Raw genomic sequence first — 18,790 nt, 5'->3', positions numbered from 1 at the left:
CTCAATGTCAAGGTTCTAGTTGGATTCGTTTCCACTGCTCCACGAAGGGAACTCCGGTTTTCTTAATTTCTATTAAGGATTGTTCACCATTAGTGTATAGCGATGCAACTGATTTTCGTGAGTTGATTTTGTATCCCGACCCTTTGCTCAACTAGTTTTTCTTTTTGTCTTTTTGCCTTTTCTAGGGCCGCTTCCCGCAGCGTATGGAGGTTCCCAGGCTAGGGGTCTAATTTGAGCTGTAGCCGCCAGCCTACACCAGACCCACAGTAACTCACCAGACCCACAGCAACTCGGGATCCGAGCTGCATCTGCATCCTATACCACAGCTCACGACAACAGTGGATCCTTAACCCACTGAGCGAGGCCAGGGATCGAACCCGAAACCTCATGGTTCCTAGTCAGATTTGTTAACTACTGCACCACAGTGGGAACTCCTCAATTAGTTTCTTAGTTCTGAAAGTTTGTGTGTATTTGTTAGGATTTTCTACATATAAGATCATGCCATCAGCGAACAGAGATAATTTTACTTCTTCCTTTTTTTTGGCCCTGCCCATGGCATGCAGAAATTTCTGGGCTAGGGATCAAACTAGTGCCACAGCAGTGACCTGGGCCACTGCAGTGACAATGCCTGATCCTTAACCTGCGGTGAAACAAGAGAACTCCACTTTTTCCTTTCTCATTGAGATAACTTTTATCTCTTTTTCTTGCCTAATTATTCTTCGTAAAACTTTTAAAATGTGTTGAATGGAAGTGGCAAAGTAGGTAGCCTTGTCTTAATGCTGATCTTATGGGAAAAGTGTTCAGTCTCACTGCTGAAGATGACGTCAGCGATGGGGTTTTCATGTGTGGCCTTCTTCGTCTTGAGGGAGTTTCCTTCTATTCCTAGTTTTTCAGCATTGTTTATCATGAAAGAGTTTTGAATTTTGTCAAATGCTTTTACTGCATGAATTGGGATTACAATGTAATTTTTTTCTTCATTCTATTAATGTGGTATACTATGTTGAACAAACTTTGCATTCCTGGAAAATATCCCACTTATTCATGGTGCATAGTATTTTTACTATGTTGATTTCAGTTGATTGGTATTTTGTTGAGAATTTTTGCATCAGTATTCATAAGGAATATTGGACTGCAATTTCCTCTCTTGCAGTGTCTTTGTCCGGCTTTGTTATTGTGTAATGCTGACTTCAGAGAATGCATTAAAAAGCGTTCCCTCCTCTTCAATTTTTGGGAAGTGTTTTAGAGGTTTGGCTTTAATTCTTTTTTAAATGCTGGGTCAAGTTCACCAGTGAGTCATCTGATCCAAGGCTTTTCTTTGTGGAACATTTTTCTCTGCAATAAATTTTTCTCTGCTCTAAACTGTCAATGTTTAGCCTCACTGTGTCAGGCACATGAATTTGTGTGTCCAGATAACAAACTCAAAGACATATGCTTACTGTAGACTTGTCAATGAAAGGGAGCCAAATTTAACTCCTCCCCCCAAATGTGTCTCTTTGGCATGGGCGAGACCAAGCAGGACCCTGTGGGGCCTTCCCAGTGACTGGCCCCTCGTCTCCTCTGCTTCTTGTTTGTAGAAAAACCTGTAGTCTTCCACACCTCCTCTGAGATCCAAAGAGCAGACTCAAGGAGTTCCCACTGTGGCTCAGCAGTAATGAACCTGACTACTATCCATGAGGATGGGGTTTCAATCCCTGGCCTTGCAGTGGGTCAAGGATCCAGCATTGCCATGAGCTGTGGTGTAGGTCGAAGCCGCAGCTCGGATCCCACGTTGCTGTGGCTGCGGTATAGGCTGGCAGATGCAGTAAGATTCAATCCCTAGCCTGGGAACTTCCACATGCCGCACGTGCGGCCCTAAAAAGCAAAAAACAAACAAACAACAACAACAACAAAAGAGGAGCCTCAAACATTAATATTTAGAGAAGTGAGAAAAATGCAGAAACAAAGGAAAAGCAATTAAGCAAGAAAGGTAATAACTGTCTGAACAACAGGTCAGTGATAAAACCGTCCTCGGACTCCTAGTTCCTCCTGAAGGGAAAGAGATCACAATCTGATACATATCCTGGAGTCGTCACAGAAACCAGGACCCTACTAGATAGAAACTCTAACCACAACAACAGACTGGTTGGAACCAGAAGACAGAGGACTAAAATGCCCCAAACATACAACACTGAAAGGCAACAATACTCCAATAAAATTAAAAAAAAAAATTCCCTAAAATAATCCTGTTATATCCCCACCAATCAGAAGAATGTCCATGTCCATCAGCTGATCTCACCTGTGACCCTCATCCCTAAAGTTGCCTTAAAAACTCTTCCTGGAGTTCCCGTTGTGGCGCAGCGGAAACGAATCCGACTAGGAACCATGAGGTTGTGGGTTGGATCCCTGGCCTCGCTCAGTAGGTTAAGGATCTAGTGTTGCCTTGAGCTGTGGTGTAGGTCGCAGACATGGCTCAGATCCCATGTTGCTATGGCTGTGGTGTAGGCCGGAAGCAACAGCTCTGATTAGACCCCATATGCCTCCGGTGCGGCCCTGAAAAGACAAAAAACAAAAACAAAACAAAAAAACCAACAACCAGAGTTCCTGTCGTGGTACAGTGGTTAACGAATCCGACTAGGAACCATGAGGTTGCGGGTTCAGTCCCTGCCCTTGCTCAGTGGGTTGACAATCTGGCATTGACGTGAGCTGTGGTGTAGGTTGCAGACGTGGCTCGGATCCCGCATTGCTGTGGCTCTGGCGTAGGTCGGTGGCTACAGCTCCGATTAGACCCCTAGCCTGGGAACCTCCATATGCCGCGGGAGCAGCCCAAGAAATAGCAAAAAGACAAAAAACAAAACAAAAACAAAAACCAACAACCAACCAAACAAAAAAAACACCTTCCCTGAGGTCCTCAGGGAGTTCTTTCAAGCACTAGCTGCCTGCTCTTTGCTTGGTGCCTGCAAGGAAATGCCGCACTTTCCTTCACCACAACCAAGGGTCAGTGGATTGGCTTTGCTGCACCCAGGTGAGTGAAACTGAGTTCTGGTCAGTGACATGAGTATTAATTATGGCTGATTATTTTTAGGGTCCAGAAGACTTAGGAAGAAACTTTAGCCTTTCCTCTAACTGCTTAAAGATGCAGATAAAAGAACTTGTTCTAGGAGGAATCCTGGAAGCAATTGACAAATGTCCAAAATTAAGAGAATGGCCTGATGTTATAAATATTTTAAAGCCTTTAAAATTATAATTACAAAGATTGTGTGGAAAAATATTTTTCACTGAAAGTAGTAAATAATATACAGAATAAAAGAGCGATGAATAAAAACGTTTATGTGAAAGATATGCAAGAAACTAAAAAAAAAAGATATACTAAAGTAAGTTATGAATTTTTTTTTCTTTGTACAGCCACACATGCAGTGTAGGGAAGTTCCTGGACTAGGGGTCGAATGTGAGCTGCAGTTACAGGCCTACAGCACAGCCATGGCAACACCAGTTCCAAGCCACATCTGTGACCTATGCTGCAGCTTGTAGCAATGCTGAATCCTTAACCGCTGAGTGAGGCGAGGGATAGAACAGGCTTCCTCATGGAGACTATGTTGGGTTCTTAACCTGATGAGACAGAAGAGAAACTCCTAGATTTTTTTTTTTTTGGCTTGTTGATGTTTAGTTGTTCAAATATCATTTGTTGGAAAGACAATCTTTGCTCCATAGCATTGCCTTTGCTGTCTGTCAAAGATGAGTTGACTCTATTTATATAGGTCTGTTTATGGGCTCTCTATATTCTGCTCATTGATCTACTCTTTCACCAATATGATTCTGTGTTGATTATTGTAGCTTCACAGTAAGTCCTGAATCCCAGTAGTGTCATTCCTCCAACTTTGTCCTTTTCCTTTAATACTGTGTTGGCTATTTTAGGTCTTTTGCCTCTATATGAACTTTGGCTTTTTTTTTTTTTTTTTCTTTTTAGGGCCACACCCTTGGCATAAGGAGGTTCCCAGACTAAGGGTCAAATCGAAGCTGTAGCCGCTGCCTACACTACAGTCACAGCAATGCGGGATCCGAGCACATGTGCAACCTACGCCACAGCTCACAGCAACGCCAGATCCCCAACCCACTGAGCAAGGCCAGGGATGGAACCTGCATCCTCATGGATGCTAGTCAGGTTTGTTAACCACTGAGCCACAGTGGGAACTTCCTCTGTATGAACTTTAGAATAACAAAATAACTTCATGGACTTTGGGATTGCACTGAATATATGGATTAAGGTGGGGAGAACTGACCTCTTAAAGATATTATGTCTCCTTGTTCCTGAACACGAAATACCTCTCCATTTATTTTGTTGATTTTTGTTAATCAGAGTTCTGTAAGTATACTCATATAGATCTTATACAGTTTGCTAGATTTACACCTAAGAATTTAATTTGGAGGATACTTACATTAGCACTGTGGTTTTTTTGTTGCTGTTGTTTGTTCTTTTATGGCCGCACCTGAGGCAGATGGAAATTCCCAGGCCATAGACTGAATCTAAGCTGCAGCTGTAACCCACACCACAGCTTTGGCAATGCCAGATCCCTTAACCCACTGCACTGGAGTCAGGGATTGAAACTATGCCTCCACAGCAACCCAAGCCATTGCAGCTGGATTCTTAACCCACTGAAACATGAAGGATATTGTTTTAATTTCACACTCCACGTGATCATTGCTGTTATTAGGAAAATGACTGACTTTTGTATAATAGCCTTGTATCTTGCAACTTTGCTATAGTCACTTATTAGTTCCAGATCTTTGTTCTTTCAGATTTTCTACATATAAAATCATGTCATTGTGAAAGTGACTTTCTTCTCCAGTACAATGTTGAAAAGGAGTGGTGTGAAGGAACATCCTAGTCTTGTTCCTGATCTTAGTGTAAAATCTAGTTTGTCACCACTATCACATCAGCTGTAGGCTTTTTTCGTAGTTTTTTTTTTTTATCCAGCTGAGTGAAGTCCCCTCTAGTGCTATTTTACTCAGTTTTGTCATGAATGGGTGTTGGATTTTTTTTTTTTTTTCGTCTTTTGTCTTTTCAGGGCTGCACCCACGGCATACGGAGGTTCCCAGGTTAGGGGTCTAGTTGGAGCTGTAGCCGCCAGCCTATGCCAGAGCCACAGCAACACCAGATCCAAGCCACGTCTGCGACCTAAACCACAGCTCACAGCAATGGTGGATCCGTAACCCATTGAGCAGAGCCAGGGATCAAACTCGCAACCTCACGGTTCCTAGTCGGATTTTGTTTCTGTTGCTCCACGACGGCAACTCCGGTGTTGGATTTTATCCTAGCTTTTTGCGTCTGTTGATATGGTCACGTGGCTTTTCTTTTTAACCTATTGATATGATGAATTATATTGATTTTTGAATGCTGAAATAACTGCATTCCTGAGATAAATCCCACTTGGTTATGGCATTTAATTCCTTTTATACATTATTGAATTCTATTTGCTAATATTCTACGGATGATTTTTGCATCTATGGTGAATAGATAAATTGGTTTATAGTTTTCTCTTCTTACAATGCCTTTGGTTTTGGTATTAGGGTAATGCTAACCTCACAGAATGAAGTAGGAAGTGTTCCCTCTGTTCTACTTTCCGGAAGATTTTGTAGAGAATTCATATAATTTTTCCCCTAAATGCTTCATAGAATTTACCAATGAACCCATCTGGGCCTGGTGCTTTCTATCTTGGAAGGTTATTAATTAGTGATTCATCTTTGTTTATATAGATATATCATACTGTCTATTTTGTCTGTGAGCTTTGGCAGATTGTATCTTTCAAGGAATTGGTCCATTTCATCTGGGTTGTCAAATCTGGGGCACAGGTTTGTTAATAGTGTTCCTTTAGTATACTTTTAATGTCTATAGGATTCACAATGATGTACCCTCTTTCATGTCTAATATTAGTCATTTGTATGTTCTCTCCTTTTTCTTGTTAACCTGGTTAGAGGGCTTACTGCTCTGATTTTTTCAAAGAACCAATTTGGTTTTGTTGATGTGACTGACTTCCTGTTTTCAATTTCACGCCTTTCTATTCTTTCTTTTTTTTTCTGCTTACTTTGGATTTAATTGTCTCTTTTTCTGGTTTCCTAAGGTGGAAGCATAGATGATTGATTTCAGTTCTTCCCTCCCCCCACCCCCCCAGGTGCACCTGTGGCATTGGAAGTTCCTGGGCCAGGGACTGAATCTGAGCCAGAGCTACAAACCACACCACAGCTGTAGTAATGCAGGATCCTTAACCCACTGTGCCACAGTGAGAACTCCTCTCTTCTTGTGTAATATTCCACTAAATGCTAAAAGTTCCCTCTAAATATTGTTTTCAGGAGTTCCCATTGTGGCTCAGTTGAAACAAATCTGACCAGTATCCACGAGGATGCAGGTTTGATGCTTGGCCTCGCTCAGTGGGCTAAAGATCTGGCGTTGCCGTGGGCTGTGGTAGAGGTCGCAGACACAGCTTGGATTTGGCATTGCTGTGGTGGGGTGTAGGCCGACAGCTACAGTTCCCATTCAACCCCTAGCCTGGGAACCTCCATATGCCACAGGTGTGGCCCTCAAGACACACACACACACAAAATACTGTTTTTACTATGTGACACAAATTTTGGTAAGTTGTATTTTCATTCATTTAAAAAGCTTTTTATCAATCCCTATCAAAATACAAATGGTAGTCCCCACTGTGGTGCATCAGGTTAAGGATCCAGCATTGTTGCAGCGATGGCACAAGTCGTAGCTGCAGCTCGGATTCGATCCCTGGCCCAGGAACTTACATATGCTGCAGGTGAGGGGAAAAAAAAACAACCAATGGCATTTTCACAGAACTAGAACAAATAATTCTAAAATTTATATGGAGCAAAACAGACCCTGAAGAGCCAAAGCAAACTTGAGAAAGAACTGAGCCAGAGGCATCACGCTTCTGGACTTCACACTACAGTACAAAGCTACATTAATCACAACAGTATGGTAATGTCATTCAGTCCTCACCCCTCAGCTGCTGATGAGGCAACCAAGATCTACAGAAGGCTGCACGGTAGATAAGGTTGAAAACAGAAATAGTCCAAGTCTAACAAATCCCATTAAATGAGCTGAGTGGGATAAACTAGTGTATGTGAGTGAGGTGTACCCCTCTCATGGACTGTCATCTGTCTCCCTGGCTTCCTCCTCTGCCCCCAAATCGGGGTCCACAACGGAAAGGCACTAGCAAACACTATGGCTTACTGGGAGGCTGGTAAATAGATGCTTTGGTCAAAACAGTGAGTTCAAATAAGGTTTTTTGTTGTTGTTGTTTGTTTTTTTGCTTTTTTTAGGGCCGAACCTGTGGCATATGGAGGTTTCCAGGGTAGGGGTCGAATCAGAGCTACAGCTGCCAGCCTACGCCACAGCCACGGCAACACCAGATCCAAGCTGTGTCTGCAACCTACACCGCAGCCCACGGCAACACCAGATCCTTAACCCACTGAGCCGAGGCCAGGGACCGAACCTGCAACCTCATGGTTCCTAGTAGGATTCATTTCCGCTGTGCCACAACAGGAACTCCTCAAATAAGTTTTTTAACTAAACAAAACAAAACAGTATGACACTGGCACAAAAAACAGGCACACAGATCAATGGAACAGAATAGGGAGCCCAGAAATAAACCCATGTACTTATGGTCAATCCACAACAAAGAAGTCAAGAACATAACTGCTTGGAGTTCCTGTTGTGGCTCAGTGGTAATGAACCCAACTAGTATCCATGAGGACTCGGGTTCGATCCCTGGCCTTGTTCAGTGGGTTAAGGATCCTGTGTTGCAGTGGCTGTGGTGTCGGCCGGCAGCTACAGCTCCAATTCGACCCCTAGCCTGGGAACTTCCATATGCTGCGGTGAGGCTCTGGAAAAAAAATATAACTGCTTACTGTTATTGTACATTAGCTTATCCTCCAAACATTGAGTAAACATTATCAGACATCAAATACCTTCAGTGACTCCCAAAATATGTGTAGACTGATTACCACACTTCTAAATAACACTTGAGGTATAGATGAAATCGCAAGAGAAATTTACAAAGTTTTTTTTTTTTAAAAAATCGAGTTATACTTGATTTACAATATTATTAGTTTCAGGTGTACAACGCAGTGTTTCTAAACTTTTACATTATATTCCATTTAAAGTTATTATACACTGGGAACCATGTCTAGTCACTTGTGATGGAGCATGATAAGTGAAAATAGAATGTGTACATGTATGTGTAACTGGGTCACCATGCTGTACAGCAGAAAAAAAAATTGCATTGGGGAAATAACTATTAAAAAATAAATAAATAAATAAATAATAAAGTTATTATAAAACACTGGCTATATACCCTATCCTTCACAATATAGTCTCACACCTTATTTATTTTATGCATAGTAGTTTGTACCTCTTACTCACCTAACACTATCTTGCCCCTCCTTCTTCCTTTTCCCCTCGGATAACCATTAGTCTGTTCTCTATATCTATGAACCTGTTTCTGTTTCATTACACTCACTTGTTTGTTTGATTTTTTAGATTCCACATATAAGTGAAAACAGAGTATCTGTCTTTGTCTCACTTACTTAGCGTAATACCCCTCAGGTGCATCCATGTTGCTGACAAAGGCAAAATTCCATTTGTTTTTATGGCTGATTAATAATCCATCATATGTATGTACCACATCTTCTTTATCCATTCCTCTGTCGATGGACACTTTAGGTTGCTTCCATGTCTTGGGTACTGTGAGAGAGTGTGTTTGTTTCCTATTGCTGCAAAACAAATTATTCCAAAATGTAGTGGCTTAAAACAGCAAACATGTATTATCTCATTATTGGTGGGTCAGGAATCTGGGCACCTTTAGCTGGTTCCTCTGTCTCTAGCAGAGTGGCAATGAAGGGGCTGGCCCAAGATGCAGTGTCATCCAAAGAGATAACGGGGAGGATCTGCTTGCAAGCTCACCCCCATATTTGTTTTGTTTTTTTTTTTTTTTTGTCTTTTTGCCATTTCTTGGGCCACTCCTGCGGGCATATGGAGTTTCCCAGGCTAGGGGTCTAATTGGAGCTGTAGCTGCCAGCCTACGCCAGAGCCACAGCAGCGCAGGATCTGAGCCGCGTCTTCGACCTACACCACAGCTCACGGCAACGCCAGATCGTTAACCCACTGAGCAAGGGCAGGGATCGAACCCGCAACCTCATGGTTTGTAGTGGGATTCGTTCGCCATGATGGGAACTCCCCATATTTGTTGATAGGGTTCAGTTCTTTGTGGCTGTTGAACCGAAGACCTCACTTCCTCAAGGTTCTTGGGCCAGAAGATCTTAGCTCCTTTCCACGTGGGCTTCTCTAGAAGGCAGCTGTCAGGATGACAGCTGGCTTCCTTCACAGGGAGCAAGAGAGAGCATGTCGGAAATCCAGTCTCTGGCCCCCCATGCCTAAAGCATGCAGAAGTTCTGAGGTCAAGGATTAAACCTGAGCCACAGCAGTGACAAGGCTGAATCCTTACCCCCGAGCCACTAGGGAACTCCAGGAGTCCTTTTTTTTTTTGCTTTTTAGGGCCGCACCTGTAGCATACAGAGTTTGCCAGGATAGGGGTCAAATTGGAGCTGTAACTGCTGGCCTACAACACAGGCACAGCAATGTGGGATCTGAGCCATGTCTGTGACCTACATTATAGCTCACAGCAATGCTAGATCCTTAACCCATTGGGCGAGGCCAGGGATTGAACCTGCCTAGTCAGATTCATTTCCATTGAACCACAATAGGAACTCCCAGCAGCCTATTCTTTCTAAACAAAATCTCAGAAGTGATATTCCTGCACTTGTCTTATTTTGTTTATTGGAAGCTGGTCAGTAAACCCAGCCCCCACAAAAGGCAAGAGGATTATAAAACAAGGTATCAACACCAGAAGGGATCACTGGGAGCCGTTATAGAGGCTTCCTTCCAGAGAAGAGTGCAACAAATCTTAAAAGAGCACTCTATAGTGCCACTTCCTATTATGAGGCATAGCTGGGAGCAACTGGGAAGAAAAAGCAGCTGACACAGCACATTCAGAAATTAAGAACAGGATCTGCCTCCTCCCAAAGTCTAAGTCATGTGTAAGAGATGGGTGAGAAATAAGGGTGCAGGGTGGAAAGAAGTGGCCCCTCTGACTAGAAAATAGTGGCGTAGCATTAAGGATCTAGTGGCATTGTTACTGCAGCAGTGCAGGTTTCATTCCTGGCCTGGGAACTTCCACACATGCTGCAGGTTTGGCCAAAAATATTGCCTGCCATATCAGTAAACAAAGGATGTCATAGCCATCAGGCCACCACATTGGGAATTCAGCCCAGGGAGCGCTGCAGCCACCACCAAGGCTGCATCCTGAGGGCGCGGGATACTAAGGGCACAAGGTAGCTAAGGTGTTCGTCAAAGGAATATTTCAATGCCAGACTCTGCACCTTTCCATAGACAAAAAAGCGTGAAATTCTTTAATTTGGGATGTCTGTTCTTCAACAGTAATGTTCTGATGCTCAGACTTTCTAGTCTTTGCTACACTCCCCCCACTTCCAAGCAGTCCCTCACAGTGATCTGAGTCTCGGCTCCCGCGCTCCAAGTCCTCAGAATGTCTGCCAAACAAAACCTAACTCTCAGCTTTCAGGCTGTGCGTTTTTTTCAGTCAGCACCACCCAACAAGAACCACCTCGCCTTGTGCATAGCAAGTACCACTAAGGCAGGACTTGGGACGAGCTCCCCGGCCCCGCCCGGTCGGGGATACCAGCGCGGGGGGTGCGGGACTCCGTCCGCGCCCCTTCTGCGGGTAGCAGGGTGCACGCACCCCGGGACCTCGCAGCCCTCGGGGGTCGCCGGCAGTCCTACGCGGGGCCGGCTTGGCGCCACCACCCGAGTCTGTGCGCGTCCCCGCGGCCGCCGCCAACAGTGGGGGCACGTTCGCAGCGAGGCTCTTCTGTGACTCGGAAGCTCTTTTACACTTTTGGGGAGAATTTTCTAGACTTGGACGTAGATCTTAATCATTGCCTCCACCAACTCATATCGCAAAAGAAAATACGAATAAGGTAGCTTAATTTTAAGGGTTCTTTAAACTTCCGATCCGCTTCTTGAATTATTTCCACAGAAAACGACCCGTCGGGACCAGCCTTCCTCCCACAAGCCCTCCGTTCAACTCTCAGAGCCGCGTCCTTCCCCATCAGGGGGCCCTCGGCGGCGCTCCGCCCCCCGGCTCGACGCACGCCCGTGACGTCACGCCGGCGAGGGTTCTCCGAAGCGCGAGCCCTTCCCGGAGCGTTCTTGCCTCGCGCTTCGCTCTCTCTTACGGTGACTGACTCGAGAGTGTTCCGTCAACTTCTTCTGTCACATTTCTCTGAAGTAGTTGCAGCGCTTCGGGAACCCGGAAACCGCGGGGCGGGTCCGTGGTGACGCACCGGAAGCCGCGGGGCGGGACCCTGCAGTCGGAAGCCGCAGGGCGGGCAGTGGCGCTCCCGGAAGTGGCGCGGTCTTCGCGTGCGTGAGGGCGGTGCGTCGGGCTGCAGGAGAAGATGGCGGTCTCCACAGGTCTGTTCCCGGCCGGGCCGCTTGCTTTTCCACCCCGACCCGAGCTGCGCCTCCGCCTGCTGCCGGCTATCGGCCTGGCCATGCGGAGAAGCAGGAGCGCGGCCCCTTGGCGGCTGCGTTCCCCGTGAAGCGCACTGGGAACAGGGAGGGTCGGGGCTGCTGTCGGGGCGGCGGTCGTGCCCGCGCGTCGGCTGCGCGCCCTAGAGCTGGGCTGGGCCCTGCTTGGTCTGGGGTCCTGCAGGCGTTGCTGGGTCAGGCAGGCGGGGGCTCGCGGACTGTGAGAGAGCGAGCAGGGGTGCCCAGGGTGGGCTACCTCCACCTGGGCGCGGGAGGGCTCGCTTGGGGGTCCAGGCTGAAGCGAGTCTGATTCCTGACTCGCCTTGACGTGGGCGGAGGACGGGGCCGTCTCCTAACTGACCGCAGGTGTGTTATCTTTCATTTGAGTGAAAAACTGTGGTGCAAACTAAGTAAAAGCAAGGAGTGAGGTGAACGCTAACTGAAGAAAAAGCAATTTCTTAGATTAGCTATTCAACTCCTTTCTTGCACTTAATACAGTTTTGTTTTCTATGAGCACAGACTTTGAAATTAAGTATTACCACTAAGATTTTAGACATTTGACTATTAAATGTTAAAGTCAAAATGTTAGGCTTTATTACTTAAAAATATTAATGCGTATGATCTTTAATTTTTCTAATCATACCCATTAATACAAACTAGTTTTGCATTTCATGTCATCATTATATAATAAAACGAATTTTCAAGTCTACATACTAAAGTGGAAGGCATCAGTGTATGTTGTGATGGGTAGTCTCAAGGTAATACCATTCTACATTCATTTCAGTGAGAAGTTGTGTCTTTTTAATGTCTCATCTTGACTACGTGCAGGCGTCACGATAAGATGTTTAGTTTTGGTGTTGGGGAACTGTTTCAGTAGACTGATGAGAGATGAGATGAGAACTAAGTAATAAAGCATGGGTGATTTAAAAGTGATATTTTAGTGTTAAAACTTTATAATTACTGCCCTTTCCATTTGAAATCCTGCGTGCTTGTTAGTGGGGCTGTGTTTATGAGATGTGCTTAGTATTTATAGGTTCTTGAAAACTTAGTAATAAAATGATTTATTTTCATTCGATTGATAGTTTTCACTTTGTGGATTTCATTTTTTACTTAAACACAATCCCCCCCACACACACTGTACATATGAGAGAGTGTGGAAATATTTTGAAAAGACCAATGGTTATATTAATGACAGGTACTTTTTATTAACCACATTTAATCATTTGGGGGAGTTGTAAGGAAATTGCCGTGAGATTATTTGCATATTTGTTATATATTGGAATGTGTATTTTCTGGTCTGTATTTTCAGCATTCCTAAATTCTGTATTTACACCGTTTAGATTTATGAGATTTGAAACTTTAGCTTAATTAAAAAGAATATATTTTAGGCAGTTAATTGATGTTTTCTTAAACCACTGAAATTTGTTTTGAAACTGTTGCTAAAAATTGCCCTGGTGAATTTTATGTTCTAGTTATCCTTTTTTGTGCTTTACAAGAGTGACAGTGTTGTCCACTTGGGGGAGAGGTGTCTAAAGTAAGTTCTGGATTATGTATTGGAACTTTTTTTTTTTTTTTTTTTTAATGGCTGAACTTGAGGCATATGGAAGTACCTGGGCCAGGAATTGAACTTGAGCCGCAGCTGCAACCTGTGTCACAGCTGCGGCAATGATGGATCCTTTAACCCACAGCACCAGGCTGGGGATGGAATCCATGCATCTGCAGCAACCTGAGCCGATGTAGTTGGATTCTTAACCCACTGCACCACAGCAGGAACTCCTGGAGCTATTTTTAAATTATATTTTCTCTTAGTTACACTTTCATATTTGCTTCTTGGTAGTAAGGGAGGGAAACAGTACCTTTATATCTGTGAAGTAGATGTGGTAAAGCTTGAAATTTAAATTAGATTAGTTAGATCAGGTATTGTATATGTTTGCTTGTTTTTCTTTTTCTTTCCTTTTCTTTTTTGGCTGCTCCTGAGGCATATTGAAATTCCCAGGCCAGAGATCAAATCCAAGCCACACCTGCAACATATGCCACAGCTTCAGCAGTGCCAGATCCTTAATCCACTGTGCTGGGCCGGATTGAACTGGTGCCTCCACAGAGATAAGATGGATCCTTAACCCACTGCACCACAGTGGGTACTCCTACTTGTTTTTTAATTGAGCCAAAATAACCTTGACAAAAATAGTTATTTGATAGGCCAAAAAGAAAAAGCATCCGACAAATATTTTTTTTTACCTCAATTAAAGCACTGTATTTTAATGTCCATTGCCTAAGTCATATGTTTTTATCCTTTCTGTTACTAGAAAAAAAATTGATGGGGATTCTAATTAAACAGACCTCTGAGCTGAAACATACTTCGCCATACTACTTGATCCTCTTTTTTTGTAGATGAGAAAACTGAGGCCTAAGGAAATATAAGATTTTACATAGTTGGTTATCAATAGAGTCCAGATTAGAATCTAGTTTTTTTACTCTCAGCCTAGTGCTTTTTTCATCATGAGGAACTCTGAATTTGGAATAATCCTGAAATCAGGAGCCCTTATTCCCTTTTAGATTTGAGAGTGGCTTTCATGCTTCTCTTCTAGTAGAATCCTTATTCAGACTCTCAGACACTTCCATTCATGAAATGGGCTGTGGTGGAAACCCCACTGGCTAGATTCCCAGTTCCCAGAGGCAGAGTCACTTCTGGGGGGTCGGTATGATTTCATAGCACACAGCTTAAAAAAAAAATAAAAATACACTGCTATGTTTAGTACCTGTGATTCAAAATTAAAAGTGTATGCAATAATTTATAGTAATAGTACATTTTTAATTTTAGAGTACTTTCAAATTTTACAGAAAAGTTGTGAGGATGGTACAGGGCATTCCTATACATGTATCCAATTTCTCCTGTTAACATCATGGTCTGGTACATTTATCACCAAGTAATGAACGAGTATCAACATACTTATCATTAACTGAAGTTGGTACTGTATTCAGGTTTCTTTAGTTTTTACCTAATGTCTGTTTCTGTCCGAGGATCCCATCCAGAATACATTGTAATGTGAAACATTTGAATATTTTTTGTCATTTATCAGTAGTTAGACTAGTGGTGTGATGGAGCTGTCTTCTCTGAATGCAGAAGATTGCAAAATGTCTTTAGTGAGAGGCTCAGAAAAAAAGATGGAATATTTTTTCTTTGTTGGTAAGCCACATGAGTGGAAAACAAGACCAAAGTAAAACCCAATTACCATTTTCAGAAGTGGGCAGCATTATGTATCCTGGAGCAAGAACTGGGTTAGCAGTGTTTCAGTTTTCCTGCTGCCCTGCTAGATTGCTTTGCATGCTAGATATGCTCCTGCATCTCTTAAGCCTTGCTTTCCACCTCCCCGTCTATGAAAAGGTTGGACAATATGAGGTTGTTTTCCCCATATTAAAGATGAAGATGTGTGGATATGGCAGAACGTGGGAGCAGTAAAAGAGATTTGCATGTATAAATCATAGAATTTGGAAACTAAACAATATAGGAGCTGAACTGTTATAGTCTAAGGTATTTCCCTCTTCAGACTAATAACTGGCCTGGTAGATTTCTCTGTTAGTTATGAACCTGGATGCTCCTGATGCATGTTTGCTCTTGATAACGTCAGGTACTGCTTACTGTGGAGCAGCCCTCCCTTTGCAGAGTAGTTGGGGTGGCAGACTGAAACTGTCCCAAACAGTCTTACTAAGTGTGAAAAATTAGGATCATTCTGTGACCTTTGAAAATGTTCACTAAAACATTTTTTAAAAAGTAAAACTAACATTTGTTAGTACACTGTGATTTAAATGTGAGTTTAAGAATTAGAATGGGTGAGTTCCTGTCGAGGCGCAGTGGTTAACGAATCTGACTAGGAACCATGAGGTTGCAGGTTCAATCCTTGGCCTTGCTCAGTGGGTTAAGGATCCTGCGGTTGCCGTGAGCTGTGCTGTAGGTTGCAGACGAGGCTTGGATCTGGTGTTGATGTGGCTCTGGTATAGGCTGGCGGCTACAGCTCTTATTTGACCCCTAACCTGGGAACCTCCATATGCTGCGAGTGTGGCCCTAAAAGGACAAAAGACAAAAAAAAAAAAAAAAAAAGAAAAGAAAAAAGAATTAGAATGGGAGTTCTCTAGTGGTGCAGTAGATTAAGGATCCAAAGGATCCAGCGTTTTCATTGCAGTGGCCCAGGGCACTGCTACCGTGCAGTTTCAATCCCTGGGGACTTCCACGTGCGGTGGGTGTAGCCAGAAAACAAAACAAACAAAAACAAAGAATTAGAGTGTTTGATCTCTTTATAAAATTGTCTAGACTAGTTTGAACAATGCTTGCCTTTTTCTTCTCATCTTGTAATTTATGTGGAGCAGGCATCTTTTCTATGCTTTGAATTGTCATTCTCTTTAATTTGGATCTTCTTCCAATATTTTATTCTTTGTGTTTCTTTCCTTTTTTTTTTTTTTTTCTTTTTTTTTTTTCTTTTTGGTCTTTTTAGGGCTGAACCCGTGGTATAGGAAGGGTCCCAGGCTAGGGGTTGAATCAGACTTGAAGCTGCTGGCCTCCACCACGGGTTACAGCAGTGTCAGATTCTTAACCCACTGAGGGAAGCCAGGGATCGAACCTGCATCCTCATGGCTACTAGTCAGATTCCTTTCTGCTGATCCACGATGGGAGCTCCTCTTTCTTTCTCTTCCTTCCTCCCTTTGTTCCTCTCTTCCCCTTCGTTCCTTCCTTCCCTCTTTCTTTTCTCTTTTTGGCGGCCCCAAGGGCCTGTGGAATTCTCAGGCCAAGGATCAGATCCGAGACCAGGGATGGAACCTTGGTCCCCGCACTGCAGAGACAACTGCTGATCCCGTTGGTCCACAGCGGTAACTCTTTCCTTTGTGCTTTCAGTGTTAGAGGGTAGATCTCTGAGAGTTTCTTTATTGTGAAGTTTCCCTTCCTCTGGGATGTGGTCATCTTCCTGCATCTCCTTTCTGCATTTATGTGCATAAGTTCACCTTCACTGCATTCCACTGCCTGCTCTTCTGGAGTCTCTTCAACGTTCCTATGGTCAGAAATATCTTTTGTGACTCTCTGTTCAAATTTCATTTCCCATGTTACCAGCTTTTGTTTCTTTGCTGCATTTTTGCCTTTGTTGGCTATTTTATTTTATTTTTTGTCTTTTGTCTTTTTAGGACCGCACCCACAGCATTTGGAGGTTCCCAGGCTAGGGGTCTAATCGGAGCTGTTGCCAGCCATCGGCCTATGCCAGGGCCACGGCAACGCCAGATCTGAGCCATGTCTGTGACCTACACCACAGCTCACAACAGTGCGGGATCCTTAACCCACTGACCGAGGCCAGGGATGGAACCTGCAACCTCATTGTTCCTAGTTGGATTCGTTTCTGCTGCGCCGTAACGGGAACTTTTTTTTGGCTATAGACTCTCACGTGGGTACCACTGGGGGACAGGAGGCAGCTCTCCTGCATGCTTTGCTGTCTGAGAACTGAGAGAGGTGCAGCATCCTGTTAACAGCACTGAAAATGGGAAGTGATGGCCAGTGATTGGGATTGCTCATGTTACGTGCACAGTCTTGTGGACCGAGGGGCTAGTGGCAAAGAGGGGCTAGTGGCAAAGAGGGGCTAGTGGCAAAGTGCGTACTTCATGCATAGTTAGGATACTGTGGTGACTGAAGTTTGAACTGTGTCGTTGGGGGGCTGGTCTTTAAACCATGGGAACTGGAAGTCATGCATATGGAAACCATGGCAAACAGGTTGCCATGTGTGGAAATAGCCATTTATCAATCATTTGGGGAGCTGTTTGACCCCAAACTTCAAAATGATGGAAGGTATGTAGACTAAAATAAATGGGATGAAATTTAGAATCGATTTATTTATAAGTATACTATGAATTATTTAGGTTCTAGACCAGGTTTATTTTATAGATGAGCACTGAATATCTAGTTATGAAGTGAGTTTGACAAGATTATTTAGTGAGCTGTTGAGTCCAGAGCTAGTTTCTTGATTTCAGGTTCTTTGATGCTGCTTCTGTATCACCCTGTATTTTATAAACTTTGGTTGCTGTATATAAGTGGGCATACAACATTTGTCTTTCTCTGACTTAGCTCAGTTGGCATAATACTCTCTAGGCCCGTCCATATTGTTGCTGATGGCAAGATTTCATTCTTCTTTACGTCTGAGAAGTATTGCGTGTTTGTGTACATCTTTATCCATTCATGTATCGATGGGCACTTAAGTTGCTTTCATATCTTGCCTGTTGTGCATAATGGTGCAATGAACAGAAGGATGCATAGATCTTTTTGAAATAGTGTTTTTGTTCTCTTTGGATAAATACCCAGGAGCGGAATTGCTGAATTGTGCATTAGTTTATTTGTAATTTTTTGAGGAAATTACACTGTTTTATATAGTTGTTGCACCAATTTATATTCCCCCCAGTAGTGCACAAGTGTCCCCTTTTCTCCACATTCTTGCAGACTTATTTGTTAAGTTTTTGATGACAGCCACTCAGATGTCAGGTGATATAGCTCTTTGTGGTTTTGATTTGCATTTCCCTGATGATGCATGATGTTGAGCATCTTTTCACGTAACTGTTGACCATCTGAATGTCTTTTTTTGGAAATGTCTATTCAGATCCTCTGCCCATTGTTTTAATCGGGTTTCAGGTTTATTTTTTTGAGCGTTGAGTTATTTGTGTTCTTCGTGTATTTTGGATATTAACCCCTTGTCAGATCTATTGTTTACAGGTGTCTTCTCCCATTCCTAGGCTGCCTTTTTGTTTTGTTGATAGTTGCCTTTGGTGTGCAAAAGCATTTAGTTTGATACAGTCTCATTTGTTTATTTTTGCTTTTGTTTCCCTTGCCTGAGGAGACAGATGTAAAAAATTATTGCAAAGACCAGTGTCAAAGAGCATACTGTTTTCTTCTAGAAGGTTTAAGATTTCAGATTTATTGTAAGTCTTTAATGAATTCTGAGTTTACTTTTGTAAATGGTGTGGGAAGAGTAGTCCAGTTTGGTTCTTTTGCATGTAGTTGTCCACTTTCCCCAATCCTCCTTGCTTGCTAAAGAGACTGTCTTTTCTCCATTTTATTTTTGCCTCCTTTGTTGTAGATTAATTGCCCATGTAAGCATCTGGTTTGTTCATGTAAAAAAATTGCATTGTTTGTCTTTTTATTGTTGAGTCGTAAGAGTTCTTTATATACTCTAT

The 18,790-nt window shown here is 43.2% G+C and overlaps 1 protein-coding gene across 1 annotated transcript in view; it reads left to right on the top strand.

Moving 5' to 3' along the window:
- The first annotated feature begins 11,462 nt into the window (after positions 1-11,462).
- The window catches only part of UBE2V2 (ubiquitin conjugating enzyme E2 V2), a 31,180-nt gene continuing 23,852 nt past the window's right edge, over positions 11,463-18,790 (top strand). The window contains 1 exon segment of the mRNA NM_001243391.1: positions 11,463-11,533. Within this exon segment, the coding sequence (NP_001230320.1) occupies positions 11,518-11,533 (16 nt within the window). The 5' untranslated portion in view covers positions 11,463-11,517.

This window comes from Sus scrofa, chromosome 4, assembly GCF_054392235.1.
Source record: "Sus scrofa isolate SSC_HxYL_T2T_F1_AM1 chromosome 4, Sscrofa_HxYL_maternal_Yorkshire_Landrace_v2.0, whole genome shotgun sequence".
Classification (NCBI taxonomy): domain Eukaryota; kingdom Metazoa; phylum Chordata; class Mammalia; order Artiodactyla; family Suidae; genus Sus; species Sus scrofa.
The sequence above is the reverse complement of the archived record's forward strand: the minus strand, read 5'-3'. Positions and strand labels throughout refer to the sequence as shown.